A 23813-nucleotide genomic window follows, 5' to 3' on the forward strand; every position below is an offset into this window, starting at 1 on the left:
TGCTGCGCCGCCGGAGCACGATTTCTGTTCTCATCCTGAAGCAAAGTTCTTAACCTGAGGTATTATTTCTGGGTTAGCAGAGTCTGTAACCTGAAGCGTAATTAACCTGAAGTTTATGTAACCTGAGGTACCACTGTATAAGTAAAAACCAATAAAAATTATTTAAAAAGAAAAAGGAAATACGTCTGTGGTAGACATGGTTCTTACACAATGGTGTTAGGAAACACCTAAATATAACGTGTTCTGCTAAAAATGCATTTCCTCCCTTAGGACTGGATAGCGTTTGATGACGGCTATGGGTCTTTCTGCCAAAAACTTGAGGCGTTGTCCTCCTCTGTGCCTTCTGTGGGTTTGGTGGAAGAGACAGAAGAAAGACTGATGGAAAGGACTCAGCTTCTTCAGGTACTTGCCTGTCCCCCCTGAATCTTGTAACCCACCTTGTGCCTGTTGTCATCAATGGACTGAAACCCGCTGTCAAATTTCGGGCAACCTCTGGAGGCCTTTGACGTGGCCCATGCAGCTGCCACATTCCCACTTCCACTTTTGCTGCCTCCCTGCCAGGCCTGCACTTTTCAAAGCTCGCACACATTTTCCCCCGTGTAAACCATGTTTGGCGAACTGGGTGGCATGACTGCGTTGCGGAGGGTGTGTATCGAGAAGGGACCCTCCCCCCACTGTGCAAGTGTGAATGAATAAACATGTGAACAGTTCCACTCGCCACCAGTCCAAGCACCGCCCACCCGCAGCTCTGGCCACACCCACAACCACGTGGCCCCTCCCCTGACCCATCAGCCCATGTGACCCTTCTAGCCCTTGGGATTATAGCAGTGCCCTAAGGCAGAGGCTCATTAGGATTTGGTGGTGTGTGAGAAAACGGTGGGGCTTTGTGGGGACCCAGCTGCGGTTGGCCCCATACTTCCAGGGAGGTTCAGTTTCCAGATGTCCAGCAGGAAGCTGGAATGAAGAAGGCATCAGCTGTTGGAGAGCAGGAGGGGCATTCAAAACCTTTTCCAGGAAAATTAAGCAGGTGGACAATGCAAAGAAAAGGCTCTGAGGAAAATAGGGGAAAATAAGCCATTAGAGGCAGTGAGAGATTTTACTTTCTTGGGTTCCATGATCACCGCAGATGGTGACAGCAGCCACAAAATTAAAAGACGCCTGCTTCTTGGGAGAAAAGCACTGACAAACCTAGACAGCATCTTAAAAAGCGGAGATATCACCTTGCCAACAAAGGTCCGTATAGTAAAAGCTATGGTTTTCCCAGTAGTGATGTGTGGAAGTGAAAGCTAGACCATAAAGAAGGCTGATCGCCGAAGAATTGATGCTTTTGAATTATGGTGCTGGAGGAGACTCTTGAGAGTCCCATGGACTGCAAACCTCTCCATTCTGAAGGAAATCAGCCCTGAGTGCTCACTGGAAGGACAGATCCTGAAGCTGAGGCTCCAATACTTTGGCCACCTCATGGGAAGAGAAGACTCCCTGGAAAAGACTCTGATGTTGGGAAAGATGGAGGGCACAAGGAGAAGGGAATGACAGAGGACGAGATGGTTGGACAGTGTTCTGGAAGCTACCAGCATGAGTTTGACCAAACTGTGGGAGACAGTGGAAGACAGGAGTGCCTGGCGTGCTCTGGTCCATGGGGTCACGAAGAGTCAGACACGACTAAATGACTAAACAACAACAACAACAACAATGGTTTGAACGAGAGGAACCATAGAGGGCTGGGTGATGCAGGAAGGAATCAAAGCCCCTCTCCTTAGGAACATTGGAAGCTACCCTGTACAGAACCAGACCATTCATTCATCTAGCTCAGTTTTGTCTACTTTGGGATAGTGCTGCCCTCTGGATGTTGTTGGACTACAACTCCCATCTTCCTCAGCCAATGGGGCCAGTTGTCAGGGAGTTGTAGGCACTGCAGTCCAACGACCTCCGGAAGGCTGCATGTTGCAAGCTACTGACTGTCAGCAGCTCTCCAAAGTTTCCCAGGGAGAGATTCCCAGTCCTAAGCTGGAGTTGCCAGGAATCAAGCCTGGGATCTTCTGTAAGCTCTACCACCGAGCTACCATGCTCTTCCCTTCATTAACACAGAAGCCAGCAATCGGGGTGATAAATATAATTGATACCCATGCTATCAATTTGCTGCAGTCAAAACTTTGGTGTATCAATTCCCTGAAGGTTTTTGGTGGAAAACTAAAAGTTTTAATGTGTGATATTTTAATGTATTTTTAATCTTTGTTGGAAGCCGCCCAGAGTGGCTGGGGAAACCCAGCCAGATGGGCGGGGTACAAATAATAAATTATTATTATTATTATTATTATTATTATTATTATTATTATTATTATTCTGTTATTCCCTACCAAAACGAATGGCAAGCCTGAGACTAAAGCCAACAGCCTGTCACCCTGCCTCTCCTTATAACTCTGCGTAATCTTTGTGCTCTTTCTTAGCAAATCAAAATGAAATTGGAAGGAGAGCAGGCCGGGTATTGTCAGGTAGTGAAGGAAGGGAAGAACCTGATGGGGCTCGTGAGCTGTCCCGAATTGCAGGTCCAGATTGAGAAGCTGGAGTTCCAGTGGGCCTCTCTTTCCAAAAGAGTTGCCCATGAGCTACAGAGACTTGAAACTTTGCTCAAACTTTTGTCCAGGTAGGTGCGGTACCTTCCCACGTTCCTCAGCCTAGTATTTTATGGTCACAGTAAGCCCTAAGAACTTGGGGAGTGGGCATTTTACATCATTCTCACCCATAGGCTTCACCTGCCATAAAGAAGACTGCCCAGCTGAAGGAATAACTCACTCCATAGGGACAAAAACACCTGGTCCTACTTTGTCCTTGTTGCTATTTGAGAGAGGAGCATTTCCATCACGGCTGCTGCAGAGCAGTTGTTGCAGCAGCAAGCAATAGCTCAATGTGACTACGTAGAGGACATTTATATTAACATTTCCCCTAACGCTTTTATTCCATCTTCACTGCCTGTGACATGTGGAGACTGCTATGGTCTTTCGTTTATTCTGATTGTAGCTTTGATTTGTTTGTTTTGTTCTGTTTTTTATATGATTTTTATTAAATTTTCTGTTTTACCTTTTCAGATACATATTTTACATACTTAAGATATTGATGACTTCCCTTCTTTTCCTTCCATGGTTCATTTTACATATCTTACATCCCACATATTTTACAAAAACAATACCAATCGGTTTTCCATTATTACATCCATCAAAACTTATTTACACTGTTGAATTTATCTTAATGCTGCCAGCGTTTTCAGCTGTACACAATTATTTTCCATATATTCAATAAACGTTTTCCAGTCTTCTTGAAACGTATGTTCTTCTTCTTCCCTTAACGTATAGGTTAAGTCTACAAGTTTGTGCATATTCTGTCAACTTAAGCTGCCAATCTTCTTTGGTTGGGACCTCACTCATTTTCCATTTTTGACCTAATAAAACACGGGCCACAGTTGTTGCATGCATAAATAACCTTTTCTGACACCTGGGAATTTCAGTCTGAATTATCCCAGCTTTGCTTTGTTTTCGCAGCTACAACAGGGATTCAAAGGAGCTGGAAATCTGGCTGGGGTCTGCTCAGCAGCGCATTCGTGACTGGAAGGAGCAGTCGCTCAATGCCTCCCAGGACTTGAACACTGTCAGAAACAATATACGTGACTTTATTGTAAGTCAAACAGTGTTTTTGTGGCTTACAGCTGAATTGATATGCGTAGATTTGTTTGCACTGTTAAAACACAGAAGTTGCCATGCTGAATCAAGCCAAAGTTCCATATAATTCCATGCTCATTGTCTTAAAATAGCGGCTAACCTACCCCTGAAGGATATTTACTGTATTTTTCCGTCTATAAGACGCCCCCATGTATAAGATGCCCCCTATTTTGGGGGACTCAGATTTAAGAAAAAACACTATCCGTGGACATTATTTTAAAGGGGAAAACCTAGTCTTGTACACAGAAAAATACAATACTTTCCTTATTGTTCGTTTTCCACACTTAATTGGCATTTCATCTAGGAATTAATCTAATGCTTGTTTTTTGAAGCCATCTTCAAAAACTCAACATTTTCTTTTCCCTGCCATTCAGTGGCCACGTTCAGACAATCATGTATCAGCCTAATAAGCCAAAATATGAATGAGACTAAGACCCCTACGTGCATCTGCTTCTCTCCTTTCTTCATGCAAACAAGCCAGAAAGTCATTTCCCGTTGCATCTTACGTGGTTTCAGAACAAGCCAAGATATGAAACCGCCTAGATGACTTCATATCCTGGCTTGTTCCAAGGCTGCTAACTATAGTTTCCCAGTTCACACGCAACAGGGAACTGTGATTAGTTGAAGACGTCTTGTCTTGCTTGCTTGGTGTGAAAGGAGGAGCAAACCACAGTTCGACCTCATTGGATGACTCTGAGTTCTGTGTATCAGTCAAGTTTGTTTTCTACTGTCCCTCCAGGGTCAGGGTAGCTTACATTGGGTGATGTGTGGGGCAACAGATCCCTGGCACCTCCGTTCATGAAGGAAGTCAGTAAAGAAGGGATGCGGCTGAAAAGCTCAGGGAAGCCAAGAGCAAGTCCATTCCCACATTCCACTGGCCATCTGATCAACGGCCCAGGGGGAGGAAGTAAGGGCTGATGCTCTTGGCTCAAAGAGCTGGAAAGAAATACCAGGGAACTGGCAGACTCTACACAATGACACATCTGGCTTGTCCCAAGGCTGCTAACCGTAGTTTCCCAGTTCACGTGCAACAGGGAACTGTGATTAGTTGAAGTTGTCTTGTCTTGCTTGCTTGGTGTTAAGGGAGGAGCAAACCACAGCGCGAGCTCATTGGATGATTCTGAGTTCTGTGTATCAGTCAAGTTCCATTCAGACTCTACACAACGACACATCTGGTTTCCCCATTTTATCTGTATATCTGCCCTGCACGTTAGGCCAAACGGAGAGATGGTGCCAGGCTTAAGGTCACCTAGCAAGAGAAATGCCCGAGCAAGGATTGGTCTCTGTAATTTGGTTCTGTCACTGTGAACTACATCGTGGTCATTCTCCATTTATGGTAGTGTTTTGCGTGAAAAAGAGAGAATAACTTTTCTCAGTTAAAACCGGCTCCATGATGCAATGCAGCCAACGTAGCTATTCTTTCCCTTCCCGCAGTAAATTTATTTTCTTTCATTGAAAGTCATGCCCATGTGAAATTGTACTCCTAGGCATTTTCTACAGAGGTTGATGATAAATCTTCCTTGAAGTCATCAGTCGTAAGCACTGGCAATCAGCTCTTGATTCTTAAGCAATCCGATGCAGCAGTGCTGCGGTCAGCTTTGGCGACGTATGACCAGAGATGGGCTGACCTGATCGCTCAGTTGCCAAGCATCCAGGAGAAGCTTCTCCAGGTAAAAAAGCAAATCAGAAACCCGAAACCTCCAGGCCTGAACTACCTCGATAGGCTGCTGTGGGTAATCATTGCAAAGTGCCGAATTATGTGGCCCAATCATTCTTGCATTCAGTGCCTTCTTAGCAAAGCAAAATCCAGGTGTTAAACACGACTGTTATTGCAGCCTCCTTAACCTTCTGTATGTGTCATTGATTGCAAGCATTTATATATAACTCAAGGATGCAGTCCATCAAAAAAAGTGGGAGGCATGTGTGCTGAAGTCCCACTGAAATAATGTACTGCAAAAAGCCCAATGTCTCTCCTTCAGCTTTGACTTGCAGTAATAATCTTCTCCTAAAAGTTAAAAGGGACGCGGGTGGAGCTGTGGATTAAACCACAGAGCCTAGGACTTGCTGATCAGAAGGTTGGTGGTTCGAATCCCCATGACGGGGTGAGCTCCCGTTGCTTGGTCCCTGTTCCTGCCAACCTAGCAGTTGGAAAGCATGTCAAAGTGCAAGTAGATAAATAGGTACCACTCCGGCAGGAAGGTAAATGGCGTTTCCGTGCGTTGCTCTGGTTTGCCAGAAGCGGCTTAGTCATGCTGGCCACATGACCCGGAAGCTGTACGTCGGCTCCCTCGGCCAATAAAGCGAGATGAGCGCCGCAACCCCAGAGTCAGTCACGACTGGACCTAATGGCCAGGGGTCCCTTTACCTTTACCTTTAAAAGTTAAAAATGTACATGCTTTTCCTATACTTGGTCCCCGCTTGGCAACTCATGCATTTTTAAAAAAGTTTGTTTCTGCTTCAAAATGTGTGAGCCTTAGGGATTGTTCATTGAGAATGTTGCTAGGCAATCTGAAAGGCCATGCCTGCATCCTGAACCCTGCACATAGAAAAGTAGCGTATTTGGGAGAAGGCTACGCTACAGTCCTTCTTCCTGAAATGCTGGGTTTCTGTGTGCCTGGAATTTATTTTTTGCTTGTTTGCACGGGGGAGCATTTTGTCTTGTGGGGGCCCCTATTGCAGCTTGAAACATGCAGTCAGGAAGCAGCTAATTAAAGGACTCAATCCCTCCCTCCCTCCCTCAGTCTGTTCATGCATGCATTGCCTCTGTCCACACCCACTTCCCGTTAGCAGTAGACCTTGTATCTCAAACCAATCCATTTAGTTTTGTCTGGGTTTTGGTTAAGGGTATTCTACAGTTTGGGACGCAGGTGGTGCTGTGGGTTAAACCACAGAGCCTAGGACTTGCCGATTGGAAGGTCGGCGGTTCGAATCCCCGCAACGGGGTGAGCTCCCGTTGCTCGGTCCCTGCTCCTGCCAACCTAGCAGTTCGAAAGCACATCAAAGTGCAAGTAGATAAATAGGTACCGCTCCAGCGGGAAGGTAAACGGCGTTTCTGTGCGCTGCTCTGGTTCGCCAGAAGTGGCTTAGTCATGCTGGCCACTTGACCCGGAAGCTGTCTGTGGACAAACGCTGGCTTCCTTGCCTGTAAAGCGAGATGAGCGCCGCAACCCCAGAGTCGGTCACGACTGAACCTAATGGTCAGGGGTCCCTTTACCTTTTACTATTCTACAGTTTAAGAATCCATAGCCCCTCCTTGTAAACAGAAAGAGCGAGAGAGACCCAGAGTGACTGGGTCAAATGGATGGGGTATTAAGTATTACTGTTGTTGTTATTGCATCATTTCTGACCAGCTTCAGATGGCAAAGCTGCCGTCTCATGAGGCAATCGCAGAATTAATGGACCGGATGAACCAGATGGAGCAAGAAAGAAGAGCTGAAGCTACTGTGAATGCTCAGGGTCCCACATGCCAAGTGAAAGGCCTTCTGAAGAAGTACAAGGTGAGTAGGGCACTAGAAGAATGAGAGTACTAGAAGCTGATTCACTTTGCCAGACAAGAATACAAGAATCCAAATCAGGAATCGCATCTGCCTGGTGTGGCCTCTTCCAGTCACCCTATACTGTATTTTTCACTCTGTAAGACGCACCCGACCATAAGACACACCTAGTTTTTAGAGGAGGAAAACAAGAAAGAAAAAAAATTCTGAATCAAATGTTGTTGAAGAGGAAGGAGGAGGGAGGATCAGGCTAAGGAGCCACCAGTCCATCCGCCCCTTTGGGGAAGCTGGATCTGCTGGCCACCTGACAGCTTTGTCCCTGCTGGGGGGATCGGAGGAGGCAGGCGAGACGAAGTGACACTCTTCAGCGAAGCGGGAGGAGGAAAGGAAGGGGCTGTAACCCAGCAGAGCAAGAGGGAGAGCTGTGCAGGGCCTCTTGGTCTGCTGGCTTCCCAGCGAAGCAGGATGAGGGATGGAAGGGGCTCCATAAGCGCTCCCTTCCATCCCTCATCGTGCATCGCTGTGAAGGCATCACAACAAGAGGCGCTGCGCTGCTCTCCCTCTTGCTCTGCTGGCTTCAGCAAAAGCTGCGCAGCCTGCATTCACTCCATAAGACGCACACACATTTCCCCTTACTTTTTAGGAGGGAAAAGTTGTGTCTTATAGAGCGAAAAATACGGTATTTGGGGTCTGACTGTCTGAGCCCTGTCATGAGCACAAGGAGAGCTTTGCTGAACCCCTGGGGTGAAGGGTGCCTTGCATTTTACGAATAAAGGCCACTGCACAAAGATGCCTTGCTTTCTTCCTATTGTGGCATCATCCTGCTTTCGCCTTTTTTTTCAAATTGCCACCTCCGCCTGGAGATGCCAGGGATCAAACCTGGGACCTTCTGCATTCAGAGCGCATGCTCTGCCACTAAGCTGCAGCTCTTCCATTGGTACTGTGCCACTTTTTGCCCAGAAATGCTTTTGCAATGGGTCTCCAACCACCCGCCCCACTTACTTCACAATGCCATACGAGGCTCTTCAACTGTCCGCCACCTGTCTCTGCACTTGGTAGCAGTAACATTCCATCATAGCAGAGCAGCCCTAAATGCACATTAAGTGCGCAGTAAGATAGATTCTCATGCATATGAAAGCCAAGAAGAAAATGCCATCTTTGCCCAGATGGATTAGCGAGCTAGCAAGTGCATTAACCTACAAGCCCACACTTTTTAAGCGTTAGCAAAGGACAAACATTCACTGAGATTATGGGTCATAGTTCTATGCCTTAACACCATTTCAAATGCCATAAAAGTAAGTGGTAATGGCGTTTTCTGCGTGGGAAGTGCCCTTTTCTTTTCCTAACAGGGTTGTATTTACTTTTCTAGGAGTACGAGATGGAAATGAACTTCAAACAGGGGGTAGTAGATTATGTTAACCAGTCGCTGCTGCAGATGACAACATGCGACGTCAAGAACAAGCGTTACGAGAGGACGGTGTTTGCAGAGCGTCTTGGTGAAATGAATCTGCGGTGGCACCAGTTGAGAGGCTCTCTGAGCGGAAAGGTTTGTTTGCCCTTTGCAGTTCTTTTGCACAGAGAACGAGTCCTGTGGATCCAGAGCGGCGCAAGGAGAAGTCTAACACAACTTCTTCTCCAGTGCAGCCCCCTGAAACACTGTGAGGCAGGGCCAGCCCTTTCATTAGACAGTCAAATAGCTGCCTCAGACAGCAGATTTTGGGGTGTCCTGAAAGGGCAGGAAACAGTTTATTTAATGTGCTCCTATTTGTATTTTATTGGCAGGATGGGGGGGAAGGTGCTTGTGGGGTTTTCTGCCTCAGGTACCAAATAACTTAGCTGGACATGGGTGCACCTGAATTTGAAAAGTCTTTAACTGCATAACTATTAAAGGTTTTGCACCTCTGCCTGCAGTTTCACCAGGCCAATCTATGCAACAAGCAATATCTGTGTGTTTGGAAAGTAATAATAATAATAATAATAATAATAATAATAATAATAATTTATTATTTATAACCCGCCCACTCTGGGCGGCTTCCAAAATAATATTAAAATACTGTAATACATCAAACATTAAAAGCTTCCCTAAACAGGGCTGCCTTCAGATGTCTTCTAAAAGTCTGGTAGTTGTTCTCTTTGACATCTGGTGGGAGGGCGTTCCACAGGGAGGGCGCCACTACCGAGAAGGCCCTCTTCCTGGCTCCCTGTAACTTGGCTTCTCGCAGTGAGGGAACCACCAGAAGGCCCTCAGCGCTGGACCTCAGCGTCTGGGTAGAACGATGGGGGCTGAGACGTACCTTCAGATATACTCGACCAAGGCCATTTAGGGCTTTAAAGGTCAGCACCAACACTTTGAATTGTGCTCGGAAACGTACTGGGAGCCAATGTAGGTCTTTCAAGACCGGTGCTATATAGTCTCGGCGGCCGCTCCCAGTCACCAGTCTGGTTCCAAATTTTCCAGCTTCCTGCATTCAATTGAGACATCCGTTGTGAGGAATGATCCCCACATGTGTTGAGGGAATATGGGATGCAAAAGCTGTAGATAATCTTTGGCAGTTTCCCAAAGAGGGTGTTTTAAAAGTCTTGTGTCCAACAGTGTTCCTCCAATGACAGAGGACACTTAGATCCAGCAGAATCTAGAGGAAGGTGATTTCCCACCTGTCAGCTCCCCTGCTTCTTCCCAAGGTGTTCAGCTACTGGATGGGGGGAGCCGTGGCAGAAGCCTCCATTGAACCAAAGTGCAGGGTGGATTTGATTTAAATCAAACTGATTTCAATCACTGGTCGGTAAGACTTGATTTAAATCCTTTTTTTTTTTTTTTTTTTTTTACAGAAAGACTCATTCAAGGTGGTATAATCTTCATATTTACAACCAGATGAAGGTTTCATTTTTGGAAGAATAAATTTTCAGAGTAGTTTTTACAGTTGTATCAGAAATTACTGATTTGGTTATACTCTTAGGAATACATAGATAATGATGAAATTATTGTGAGGATTTATGAGTGAACGGTCTATATTTGGACAACTTTTCTGCTGTACTTTATTGGAAGGAGAAAAATAATCATTTCCTTAATAACAAACTTAAACAATTTATTTAACTAAAACAATAACATTATAGCATATGCATCCATGTTTGTTAACTGATGTGGTTAAACAAACACAAAATCCGTAGACTGAGTTTTAGCACACATGAAAAACTTAAAACAAATTCTTTTTTTCCTGTTGAATAGCCTTTGGACTATAATGCTACTTAAATAGAAATATGTTTAGAAAGATTTTTCCTCCAAAAGCATTTTATTTAAAAATCCAATCTAAATTTAAAAATCTGAATTATTTATTTATTTATTTTTAATCATTGATTTTTATCCACCCTGCCAAAGTACCTTCCATCAGCAGAGAGGAAACACTTAGGCAAAACCCCAGATGCCTTTCTGTCCTCTACGAATCAAATCATCCTTAAATTTCCACGTTGGAATCTTTGCAGATAAAGGAGCTGGAGCACATTTTGGAATCGGCAGGTGAAAAGGAGAGCAAAGCCCAGGCCCTGGGCAGCTGGCTAGAAGCACAAAGCAGAAGGCTCAAGCGAGCAGGGAAGCCAGCAAGTTCCATTCTTGCCCAGGACACGGCGCAAGACTGCAAGGTTAAACGTTTGTTCTCGTTATTGCATTTGGGAATTTCAGATTCACATGATTTATTGCATCTGGCCCTAAAAAATCAAAAAAAAAATCCCACTTTCCTTCCAAACTGCTCAGGGCAGTGTATATGGTTCTTCCTCTCCCCCGCCCATGCTATTTTCACAACAGCCCTGTGAGGTAGGTTAGGCAGAGATCATAGTGACTAGCCCAAGGATAAAGTGTTTCATGACTGGGTGGGGATGCAAGCTCAGATTTCTGTGTTCCTATTCCGATCCGCGCTGGGTGGACTCGGTTCAGAAAGATGGCTTGTAAATCAGTATTCTTGTTGCTGTTGAATGATAAGTAATAATAATCATGAAGACGGGTTGTTGGATTTTTTTACTTTAGAAGAAAAAGTGAAGAATAATACAGTGGTACCTCGGGTTAAGTACTTAATTCGTTCCAGAGGTCTGTACTTAACCTGAAACTGTTCTTAACCTGAAGCATCGCTTTAGCTAATGGGGCCTCCTGCTGCCGCCGTGCCGCCGGAGCACGATTTCTGTTCTCATCCTGAAGCAAAGTTCTTAACCTGAAGCACTATTTCTGGGTTAGCGGAGTCTGTAACCTGAAGCGTATGTAACCTGAAGTGTATGTAGCCTGAGGTACCACTGTAATTTATAATAATAATAATTGCATTATTTATACCACGCCCATCGGGCTGGGTTTCCCCAGCCACTCTGGGTGGCTCCCAACAGAATATTAAAAACTTGATAAAACGTCAAACATTAAAAACATCCCTAAACAGGTGTCTTCTAAAAGTCAGAAAGTTGTTTATTTCCTTGACATCTGATGGGAGCGCGTTCCGCAGGGCGGGTGCCACCACCTAGAAGGCCCTATGCCTGGTTCCCTGTAACCTCACTTTGACATGAGGGAACTCTCTCACCACTCACAGGCATCCAATGAAACTGAATGTTGGAAAATTCTAGACTGATAAAAGAAAATCCATCTTCATGCAGCGCATAGTCAAACTATAGAACTTGCTCCCAGAGGAGGCAATGATGGCCGCCAACTTGGATGGCTTTGAAAGAGGATTAGGAAAATAGCTTCTAATAATAATAATAATTTTATTAAAAAAAATATTTATATCCCGCCCTCCCCAGCCGAAGCTGGGCTCAGAGCGGCTAACAACAATAAAAGTAACACAGCATTCTAAAATCACTTCATTCTAAAATCAGTTCAAAATCAAATTAATGGCAACCATTGGGCTAGAGTTCTGTGAGGATTACCAAAGGAGGGGGTCAGACTGTGCCTTAGCCAAAGGCCTGGTAGAACAGCTCTGTCTTGCAGGCCCTGCGGAAAGATATCAAGTCCTGCAGGGCCCTAGTCTCTTGTGACAGAGGGTTCCACCAGATCGGAGCCACGGCCGAGAAGGCCCTGGCTCTGGTTGAGGCCAGCCTAACCTCCCTGTGGCCCAGGACCTCCAAGATGTTTTTGTTTGAAGGCCATAAGGTCCTCCGTGGGACATACCATTAGAGGCGGTCCCATAGGTACAAGGTCCTAGGCCGTATAGGGCTTTAAACGTCAAAACCAGCACCTTAAACCTGATCCTGTACTCCACCGGGAGCCAGTGCAGCTGGTATAGCACCGGGTGAATGTGATCCCATGGCGAGGACCCCGTAAGGAGTCTCACTGCAGCATTCTGCACCCGCTGGAGTTTCTGGGTCCGTCTCAAGGGCAGCCCGACGTAGAGTGAGTTACAGTAATCAAGACTGGAGATGACCGTTGCATGGATCACTGTGGCTAGGTCAGGGCGAGAGAGGTAAGGCTAACCGTGATGGCTACGCAGCCGCAGGAAGCAATGCTCCTGAATACCAGTTTCTGGGAGCCAACAAGCCGATCTTGTGCTCTGGTCCTCCTTGTGGGTTTCCCACACGCATCTGGTTGACCCCTCTAAGAACACGATGCTGGACTAGAAGGGTCCAGCTCGTTTGTTCTTATGCCTCCTTAACTGAGGTCTAGAGGATTTGTCTGCAAGGGCTAAAATTCTCCAAGAGCGCATTTTGGACTGGTCAGCCAAATGAGCCCTTATTATTCCCAGACAATAAGGATAAGCCACGTTTGCAATGATATTCCTTCCCTCCTAGGTAAGTCTTTTGTTTTTGTTTTATTGCCATGGTTACCCCTTTTCTCTCCCGTTGCAAAATAGTGGGTAGTTTTTGCTATTTATTCCCTGCAGTGATTTTTTTTCTCTAAAGCGCTCTGGAGCCTTTTCGCGTCCGTCCCCCCCCCCCCCCCCAAGCTGAGGGACAAGAGGGATTCATTCCAACTCGCCAGCAAGAAGCGTGGTGAATAAATAAAGGGACAGATTGGAACTCTCTTAGTGAGCAGGTACACTCACTACGGGAGAGAGGAAGGGGAAAGGAAAAGTTAAATAAAGCCAGGAAGAATGTTTCCACATCCTTGAAGACAACTCTTTATAATAATAATAAAAAAAAAAACCAAGGGAAATGGGGGGGAATTGACTTTTAATTCTCAAGCCCTTGTATAAGCTTTGCAGGAAGATAAATGAATAATCTAATAGCCACTACATTTTACACTAACCCTGTGCCTTGTATCATATATTCAAAATGAGCAACCTGTGTTTATTTGCATGATTTATGCTGATGATAGGGACGCGGGTGGTGCTGTGGGTTAAACCACAGAGCCTAGGACTTGCCGATCAGAAGGTCAGCAGTTCGAATCTCCACAACGGGATGAGCTCCCGTTGCTCGGTCCCTGCTCCTGCCAACCTAGCAGTTCGAAAGCACATCAAAGTGCAAGTAGACAAATAGGTACTGCTCCGGTGGGAAGGTAAACGGTGTTTCCGTGCGCTGCTCTGGTTCGCCAGAAGCAGCTTAGTCATGCTGGCCACATGACCCGGAAGCTGCATGCCGGGTCCCTTGGCCAATAAAGCGAGATGAGCACCGCAACCCCAGAGTCGGTCACAACTGGACCTAATGGTCAGGGGTCCCTTTACCTTTACCTTTTTATGCTGATGATAGGGAGGGCAAAGGATCTCAAAATGCCAACCCCTCCCCCGATCAAATGCTGCTGTGCTTTCCACATTTCTTACGGAAACTTCTTCAGTCTTGCCATCCCAGGGTACAAGCCTGGGCAGTGCGTATAAAGGTCTTGGGCTGCCCAGACAACAAGACCCCCCCCCCCTTGGCCTCACTGGTGTGGTCCAAAGGAAAGCTGAGCAATACATTTGGCACCAGCTTGGCTGCAGGAGTTGCTGGCGTACAAAGTGCCTTAGGGACTCCAGTCTGGATTTGTGTAGGGTTTACTCCCTAGCCTTTTCTTCTCCAGCGGAGGTTTAGGGCCAGAGTTTTCTTTCTCGCAGATGGGCAAAGAAAATTGCTTACTGTAGCGAAAACTACGTATTAAAATGTGTATAGTAGGAGAAATTCTGCCCCCCAAAAAACGTTCTATCCCACCTTTTCTCCGATATGCTCAAGGTGGCATTCATCATCATCATCATCATATTTTATTATTTATACCTCCCCCCCCCAAAAAAAAAAAAAATCTGGCTGGGTTTTCCCAGGCACTCTGGGCAGTTTCCAAAAGAATATGAAAAACATGATAAAACAAGGGATATTCTCCTCCCCATTTTATCCTCTCAGCAACCCTGTGAAGTAGGTTAGGCCGAGAGACAGTGACTGGCCCAAGTCGAGTCAGTTAGTTGACAGGCCAAGCAAGAATTTGAACCCTGGTCTCCCAGGTCCTAGTCCAGGACTAAGACCACAACACCACAAAGGGTCCCTGGGTTGTCCACAATCAAAGGGTTCCAAAATAAACCAGCCTCCCCAATTTGTGATTTGGTTTTGGGGGTATTTTTGTTATTGTCTGCTTCGCTTTTGTTTTGTTTGTTTTTAAGCCCTCTGTTCGCCACAGTCGGAACAGATTTCCTAACATTGATTGTTCAGAATTAGAGCTGGTGTCTGGTGCTGAAAGTTGAATTATGCACAGAGAAGAATTCTCATACTCTTCTGTTTCCTTTTTCCCAGGTGCTGGAAAACCAGCTTGCAGTTAAATCTAAGGAGCTGGATGAGCTGAAGCAGAGTTACCCAGTTTTAGGAGGTGGTGCCAAGGATCCTGCAGGGGCAATGCCGAGAACCAGCAATTTAGATGAAATGAGGACCAGAGTTGCCAGCCAGGTTGATACTTTCTCCTTTTTTTCCTTTGCCTATGTCTGGCACTGTGGGTTAAACCACAGAGCCTAGGACTTGCTGACCAGAAGGTCGGCGGTTTGAATCCCCGCGACAGGGTGAGCTCCCGTTGCTCGGTCCCTGCTCCTGCCAACCTAGCAGTTCGAAAGCACGTCAAAGTGCAAGTAGATAAATAGGTACTGCTCTGGCGGAAAGGTAAACCCCAGAGTCGGCCACGACTGGACCTAATGGTCAGGGGTCCCTTTACTTTTACCTTAAGATTTGGTGACTTCCTGAAGATTGCTCAGTTGACTCCTGCCATGCTAGGATCAGAAAATAGCAGTGAGGAAATAGATTCCCATGGGGAGGGGCCGCAGGGGGGCATGGGGCTGTCTTGCCCAGGGACTGAGCTATGGACCCTCTCTAGTGGTCTTTTGGCAGCGATCAGACTTGAACTCAAGAGTCGACTCGTGTGCCTAGCCATTTACCTGGTGAGTTCTACTAACTGTCATGGTTCCATGAATCTTGTTTGGTGCTGGCAAGCAGGGCTGTGCCAAATTTCTAAAATGGCAATAGAAAATATTTTTCTTAGCGCTTTTAAGCTGCCATGGAATGAGAGCTCACAGCTGAGCTGTCTGTTCCTTTTGCAATTTAAAACCCTTCAGGCACTGATGAATCCGTGAGTTTTCCTGCTGGGATGTCAGCAGCAAGTGTAAAACCCGGTGTATTTATTCCTGCAAATCATCCCCTAACCAGGTGTCCTGGAATGAGCTCTGCTAGAGCTTTGGCCTCAAATTAGGATGATAATGAAAATAATTCTAAAACTTTAATGCCATACACTGATATGTTTTTCCTTCCTTCAACATCTGGTTGGAAGCATGCGCTGTTCCCTCTGAAATCAGTTATATGTTAATTTGTTAAATACTTAGAGTGTTTTTTTGTCCAGCGTGTGTTAGAAGGGAAGCACTAAAATAAAACACTGAACAGTGGGTGTCTCTTAGTGTTTAACAGTGGGGTGCCCCTTAGACATTTTCCAAGTGTCCTGATACGTAATCTCAAAAGTGTACTTTGTGAAGCAGAAATGGCATCCGCGTGTCTAATCATGGGCCCGGTGTTTGCAGGTTGCACTTCTGAAGACCTCAACAGAGTCTGCTTTGGAGCAGTGGCGGATTTATGACCAAGCTTGGGATGAAGTCAGACTGATGCTTGCAAGAGCTTTGTATTGCCTGGAGGTTAGCAAGCCTCCCGTGGTTACATTCGAGACACTAAAAACCCAGGTGGAAAATCTCCAGGTATGTTTCACATTTCTTGGGTCGTAAATGCTCCTCCTAAAAAGACAATGGGCTACTTCATATGCAGCGTCAAGCCATGGTTTACTGGTATGTGATTGAGCCTTGATGGGCTCCTAAATCCACACACTTAGTCTTATCCTGCCTTCTTCCCCGCTTCCTGTCTAAGGCAAATAATAGTTTACTGTCTCAGACGAAATGGGCAAACTATGGTTTGCATGGGCCCTGCAAAACTGAATTAGACACCAGGATCAGTACCTCATTTCCAAATGAGTTTGCAGGAAACTCACAAACCATGCTTTGTCCAGTTCACCTGTTCACCTCATTCACATTTCACCATGGTGTGTTTGAAGTCAAGGTGGGTTAGATCATCTGAAATGCTGCACATACAGAATGCTGTGTCTTGCAATGAGGAATTCAGTGAGTTGACCCATTTCAGGCAGATGATTCTGGTCCTCCCCAAAACAAGTTAAAAGAAGCCTTACATGTCCCTTACAATAGAAGCAAATTAACACTCTGGTCCACTGTCGATAATGGGAAAAGTTGCACTGATGGTATGCACAACAAAACACACATGCAAGTGCCTGGTCAAAACTGGGATGATAATATGCAGGTCTTGCTAGGGAGTGGCTGAAGGGGCTGGAGCGCAATGTCTTTTCGTGCTGGGTCTTGGATCTTCTCTCCCCCCCCACCCTTTAAGTGCAAAGTGGGTTAGATTCCCCCAGTCTTAAGCCTTGAGGAGGGCAGGGGAAGTCTTTCTCCCTACATTCCAAGTCTTTCTGGAGTTGGTGCAAGGTCTGGTAGATTCTTCTCCCTTCTCCAAGCTTGGGAGAAGCAAGTGAGTGAGATCTCACCAGAACAACAACAGCAGCAAAAGCAGCACTTACTAATGGAAAGCTGGCAGCGTATTTGTGGCAGCTTAGAAGTTTAAAATGTGGTCCCTTGGGGAGGAGAGATGCAGGTTAGCATGTCAACAGCCGCCTCCTCGAATGCCTTTGCACTCACAACCATCCATGTGGCATTTCTTTCCCACAGTCTCTTCAAGATAAAGCAGAGAGTAATGAAGAAATCTGGGCTAAACTCCAAGCTGCTGCTTGTAACCTGAAGAAGCTGTGTGATCCCTCATTTTCTGAGATTATTGAAGAGAAATGCAGAGAAGCACGCACAAGGTACAATAAGATTTCTTTATTTTATTTGTTAACCATTCTGTTGTCTGGCCCCAGCAAGTCATTGCTTTCATATGCAGTGGCAATTGTGTGTCGAGGACCTCCAGGACACCCCCAAATAAAGACACGGTTCACACAACTTTATTGAATTACAGTATGTGAGTGGCTGCTTAGGCATTGGTTAGCCACTATCTGTTCCCACTTAGAGGTAGGAACAGAACTGACAACCACAAGCCTGCGGAAGTCAGTAAGGGTAAACATTTTTGGGGAGAGGATAGAGCTGGGTGCCAGGCTCTCACCTCTCCCCAAATGCTCCCAGGGGCTCTTGCGTGGCCCTAGCACCTTGCCAGGGGTTCGGACAAGAGCATGGCGAGCCCCTGGATTCCTTTAACGGAATACCCTTGCAGCAGCAGCAGCAGCATTGGAGGGGCAGGCACAGCTAACCACATCTTCTCCACCAACCAAAATTAACCAATGCCTAACCGCAACCTTAAGGAAATCAGCCCTGAGTGCTAACTGGAAGGACAGATCCTGAAGCTGAGACTCCAATACTTTGGCCACCTCATGAGAAGAGAAGACTCCCTGGAAAAGACCCTGATGTTGAGAAAGATGGAGGGCGCAAGGAGAAGAGGACGACAGAGGACGAGATGGTTGGACAGCGTTCTCGAAGCTACCAGCATGAGTCTGACCAAACTGCGGGAGGCAGTGGAAGACAGGAGTGCCTGGCGTTCTCTGGTCCATGGGGTCACGAAGAGTCGGACACGACTAAACGACTAAACAACAACAACAAAACTGCAACCTTACAAGTTGTGACGATTTGCTATGCAGTAGGCAAAAAACCAAATGGCACCAGCCAATCAGCCAAATGGCAAAAATTCCTACCAGGCCGCTGCTCCAAAGCAGACGACCCCATGACAGGCATATCAAGGTCAGCACAAACAAACCCTAAATATAGGGAGGGTGGGCGGGTAATCCGATGTGCGCAGCGAAAAGAGGAAGCTCAATGCTGCACACAGGGAATAAATAGCACCCCCATCAATCAAACAATTTTGCAACATTAAATTCTCCCCAGCAACAATTGGAAGTGCCCTATCAAATTCATGGCCATCCATACTAACCCGCCCAGCAACAGGGGATGTCATGGTTGCCAACACCGCAACACGTGCTCTCCATGAAGGAGAACCCGCTTTGCTGCATAATGTTTAACTTTGAGGTGAGGAGGACAGTTCTACTGATGTCATCCTTGCTCTCCAGAATCAGAGTGGTTGTTCTGTGAGTAACCAGCTCGCTGGTGGACACCCTTAAGCCAGTGTTTCTCAGACTTGGGTCCCCGCCTATTTGTTGGACTACAACTCCCATCATCCCTAGCTAGTAGGATGGGTGGTCAGGGATGATGGGAGTTGTAGTCCAACAACAGCTGGGAACCCAGGTTTGAGAACCACTGGCTTAAGCTGATCGCCACTAGCCCAAATAACCCAGTGATAATCAGCCTGTGGGGAGGCACGAAGCATCGGTCAACATTCCAAAATGCATATTGGACAAGGCTTTTATTAGGCTAGTCAACGGGCCACAAAGTACTGTGCAACCTTTTGTATTCTGCAAAGATCTTCATCAGACTACATAGCAAACAAAGCAGCAGTGGGAGGGAGGGATGTTGGAGGGAAAAGCTAAAGGATGATGAATCCATGGAGTCTTCATCTGCTGCCTGTCTCAGGATAGGATGTGGGAGGAGGAGAGAGCATTCAGACTGGATGCTTTTAGCTGCTGCCCAGGTTTTGGGGTGCTTGGAAAAAGGAACCTGCCATGGTTAATATCCTGCCTGTAGGAATATAAAATCCAGTCTTGCTCGCCCCCATCTCTACCCTTTGGTGAAACGCACAGACATAGCAACTGTGTGTGCTATGGCTTAGCTCTAGTTAGTGCAACAGCAGGGGAACTGAAGCAACAATAGTTTTTACCATGAGTACCCAAACGCTTGCACATTCATGCTTAGCCATAGTTTGGCTTACTGTTACGTGCGAACCAGGCCATTTAGTAGGCGTGTCCAGATGCGCAGTAGAAACACAGTTGCCATGTTGTGTTCAGGCCTACACTCATATCCCCTGGTGATAGACAATTAATCACACCAAAACGTGAATATAATTAAGCAGTAAGACGGAACCTTTGTTTTATAAATAGATAGTTTAATGGCAACTAAAGCAATATAGCAGACTAACCAGCAACACCACATCATATGCCCTGCCAAATAAAAACGGTTTGACCTTGATCAGAGCTTAAGCGAGATTCAGTCTCTAAAAGCCAGAGCTAGGCAGTTTATTCTCCAAGCCATCTTGATGTCTTAATGCATAGATTGGGAATCTGTGGCTCTCCAGATATTGCTGAACCCTAACACCTATCGCTCCCCCAGGTAGCATAGCTAATAGCCAGGTAATGATAGGAGTTGCATTCTTGCAACACCTGGAAGGCTGCAATTTTCCCCTTCCTGATTTCCTGTGTGCTTCCTGTTTCATTTTCAAGTTTGGTGCTCCCATCACCGGGGAAGCTAATCTTTGGAAATCCCATCAGATGAGTTTGGCATCTTGTCTAAGGTTGGCATTAGGAGCCAACTAACTTGCTTTGAGGCTTCTGGCAGACATGCCGCGCATGCATGTGATCAGCAGCCTAGTGATGTGGCGCATTTTAGCTCCATGCATTTATCTGCCTAAAGAAAGAAAAGAAGTCCCCTCCACATTTGTGGAGCATGTCACGTTTTCCCACTCTGATGCTGAGCAAGTCACTCAGTGCTCTTCCCTAGTATGAACAAACCGTAGGAAGGCAGGTAGATGTGCTCTTAAGGAAAGCAAGAGGTAATTGAATTGTTTGCTATACAGTGGTACCTCAGGTTAAGTACTTAATTTGTTCCGGAGGTCTGTTCTTAACCTGAAACTGTTCTTAACCTGAGGTACCGCTTTAGCTATTGGGGCCTCCCGCTGCTGCCGTGCCGCCGGAGCATGGTTTCTGTTCTCATCCTGAAGCAAAGTTCTTAACCAGAGGTACTATTTCTGGGTTTGCGGAGTCTGTAACCTGAAGCATCTGTAACCTGAAGTGCATGTAACCCGAGGTACCACTGTAATGCTGCATTTAATTTAATTTAATTTTTTTATAGATGGACACTGATGAACAAAGAAATTGAAGATCACCTACACAAAGCACAAGCATCTTTTCAACTTTGGGAATCTTATGTTGGTTTACATGCTGAAGTCATGGCCAAGGTGGACAAGTATGAAGAGCAGTATGGTTCCCTTTTGGCAGATGTGGCTGCAGGTCATACAATGGACTTCCTTAAGCAGAAGGTCGAGGATGTGAAGGTAGGTTAATGGGATTTCCATGGTGTGGTTGCCTAGAAAGTGGGCGGAGAATAAGAAAGGGATGCTCTATCTGCGAGTGCAGAGTGTTTGAGAACCGGGACATTTGCAGGGAAACCAAAATGCTTGTTTACAAAGCTATTGTACTGCCAGCCTTACTGTATGCTTCTGAAACATGGACTACTTATAAACACCATCTCCAACTCCTCGAAAGGTTCCATCAACTGTGTCTCTGAAAAATTTTACATATCACTTGGGAAGATAGGTGAACTAATGCCAGTGTACTGGAAGAAGCAAAGATCACCAGTGTCAAAGCAATGATTCTTCAACATCAACTTTTTTGGACTGGTCATGTTGTGCGGATGTCTGATTATCGTCTTCCAAACAACTACTCTATTCCGAGCTTAAAAATGGAAAGTGTAATGCTGGTGGTCAACAAAAGAGGCTTAAAGACTCTCTCTAGGCAAATATTAAAAAATGTAGTTTAACTACCAACAACTGGGAAACACTGGCCTGTGAGCGCTCCAGTTGGAGAATAGCCTTTGCCAAAGGTGTCATGGGCTTTGAAGACGCTCAAACTTAGGACGAAAGGGAGAAACATACTAAGAGGAAGGCACGCTTGGCAAACCCTCACTGTGATCAACTCTCGCCCGGAAACCTATGTCCCCACTGTGGAAGGACGTGTGGATCCAGAATTGGGCTCCACAGTCACTTACGGATTCACTGTTAAAACCGTGTTCATAGAAGACAATCTTATTCGACTACAAGTGATCGCCAAAGAAGAAGATGATAGATCTCAGGGTGTGGAGGCAATCAGGGATGGGTGCCAAATGGCCTTCCAGCCTTTGTATGTGGCCCTTGGAACTCTCCTCAGGCCACACCCCTCACCCGCCCTGTCTTGCACTCTCCCTGAGTGTCTTTGCCAGGCTGCATTATAAAATCGTAGAATTGTAGATTTCGAAGGGACCCCAGAGGGGTCATTTAACCCAGCCCCCTGCAATGCAGGAATCTCAAATAATGCGTCCGTGACAGATGGCCATCGAACCTCAACATCCTTCTTAAATTGTGGTGCCCAGAACTGGACACAGTATTCCAGGTGTGGCCCACCAAGGCAGACTAGAGTGGGACTATTCAATCCCTTGATCTTGGTACTATACTTCTGTTGATGCAGCCTAGATGCTTTGATGCTTTCTTCCCCTGCCCCAAGGTAAGCTTCTTGGGCTCAGGCCAAAGGTGTCAGCAATTTCATTGTCTTCTTGAACAGAAGGCCTCCACAGAACTCTCCAGTAGCTCAGAGATGGAAGGATTTCGGCTTTCTTCTAACATGGAAGTGGCTTTTTACGATGCAGTTTTGTATCTCTTGCTGACAAAGAAAACCCAGGATAATTTTGCCATAAATGAAGCAGCTATTAAATCTACCCGGTGCTAATAGCCCTTTCCCGATATCGGTGGAGGAGAGCCAAACTATTCTTCTTCCTTTTGTGAAGAATAATACCAGAGAAAGAACCCTAATAGACGGGGAGGTATGTTACACCCCTTGTCAGTTGTGAATGACTGCTAGGAATCCAATTGGGCACTTGATGTGCTTTTAAGCCTAACCCTTTCCCCGTGCTAACAGTTTTAGGTGAGATTGAGGACTTGTGTTAAAGTTATTCTTGCGTTTCCCCCCCGTGAGCGGATAGAAATGTGTTTGTGCCCTTAATAAATTGTATGCAAAGTCTAATGGGAAGAAATTTAAATGGATCGTTTTTGAAGCAACGGGCTCATTTGGCCTTAAAGAGCATCGCCACAAAGAGAAAAGGGCTTTGGATGCCAGGCATGCATTAGTCACATTGGCGAAATTTCTCCTTAATGGCAGTAAATTAGCATTTTAGACTTACTTTATGCCCATTAACAGCACAGCTGCCATTCCCATCCAGAAAGCACGATTTTTTAGGTAACTGGTGTTAAGTGGAAATTGTATTAAATTATACACTTCAGAAGAGATGTTCCCAAATCTCCACCCACCCGCCCGGATAAAGAACTACCAAGGAGCACAACGCGTATCTTAATTCTACTTGTAATGTTAATCATCTGTGCACAGGGATTGCAGCCCATGAAATCCTAGGTACACAGCCTGACTGACCCTCCACTACCTTTAAGGCTGCTTGTCACAATTCTCCACTTCTAGCGTCCAGCCAGGTCCCCCCTCCCTTTTTCTCTCCTCCTTGCAGTTCTATAAGAGAACAGGCCCATCCTGACCCACTCTGATAGAAGTTAGATTTAGTTCTTTATTAGCAAAAACACGATCTCCACAGACTTGTTAGTCAGGCCTAATGAGCACAGCAGTTTATTCCTTGTGGGTCTTACTCCATGAAAGACTGAAAGCCCCAGCTCCTCACAGCCATCTAAGTCCCCTCCTCTCCAGGGCTTTCCCCAAGCAATCAGAGACTGCGCCTGCATGCAGCCAAGCTCTCCTGCACCCTTTTCATGCCTCTTCTGGTTCTGGGAGGTTGGGGTGGGAGACAGCGAGACTCCCGTGACTCTTCACCAACCAGACTAATCTCTGCCTCTTGGCCTCTCTTATCCCACTCTCTTGCTTCTGCTTCTGCTTCTGCCTCTGATTCTGGACTTCTCTCTGCCACAGACTCTCCCAGCTCACTTAGCCCTATTTACCCCTTCAGCTTCTGAAACCATCTCTTCCCAGTCCTCTCTCTCTGCCCACTCATTGTTCTCTCACCACCATTCCCTGAGCTCTGAGCCTTCTTCGCCTTTTTTTTTTTTTTGCACTTAATTTATGTTGCAATACATATGTGAAATGGGATGCAGGTGGTGCTGTGGGTTAAACCACAGAGCCTAGGACTTGCTGATCAGAAGGTCGGCGGTTTGAATCCCCGTGACGGGGTGAGCTCCTGTTGCTCGGTCCCTGCTCCTGCCAACCTAGCAGTTCGAAAGCACGTCAAAGTGCAAGTAGATAAATAGGTACTGCTCTGGCAGGAAGGTAAACGGCGTTTCTGTGTGCTGCTCTGGT

At 46.1% G+C, this 23813-nt stretch overlaps 1 protein-coding gene across 6 annotated transcripts in view; it reads left to right on the forward strand.

Moving 5' to 3' along the window:
* The window catches only part of SYNE2 (spectrin repeat containing nuclear envelope protein 2), a 269050-nt gene that overhangs the window by 187259 nt on the left and 57978 nt on the right, over nt 1-23813 (forward strand). For all 6 annotated transcript variants that reach the window (XM_079978462.1, XM_079978464.1, XM_079978461.1 and 3 more), the window contains exons 75-85: nt 271-402; nt 2448-2644; nt 3537-3669; nt 5201-5383; nt 7064-7210; nt 8577-8753; nt 10688-10843; nt 14864-15013; nt 16126-16296; nt 17329-17462; nt 20605-20806. In XM_079978462.1, the coding sequence (XP_079834588.1) occupies nt 271-402; nt 2448-2644; nt 3537-3669; nt 5201-5383; nt 7064-7210; nt 8577-8753; nt 10688-10843; nt 14864-15013; nt 16126-16296; nt 17329-17462; nt 20605-20806 (1782 nt within the window). The remainder of the gene's footprint in view (nt 1-270; nt 403-2447; nt 2645-3536; nt 3670-5200; nt 5384-7063; nt 7211-8576; nt 8754-10687; nt 10844-14863; nt 15014-16125; nt 16297-17328; nt 17463-20604; nt 20807-23813) is intronic.

This window comes from Podarcis cretensis (genome assembly GCF_951804945.1).
Source record: "Podarcis cretensis genome assembly, chromosome: 1".
Taxonomy (NCBI): domain Eukaryota; kingdom Metazoa; phylum Chordata; class Lepidosauria; order Squamata; family Lacertidae; genus Podarcis; species Podarcis cretensis.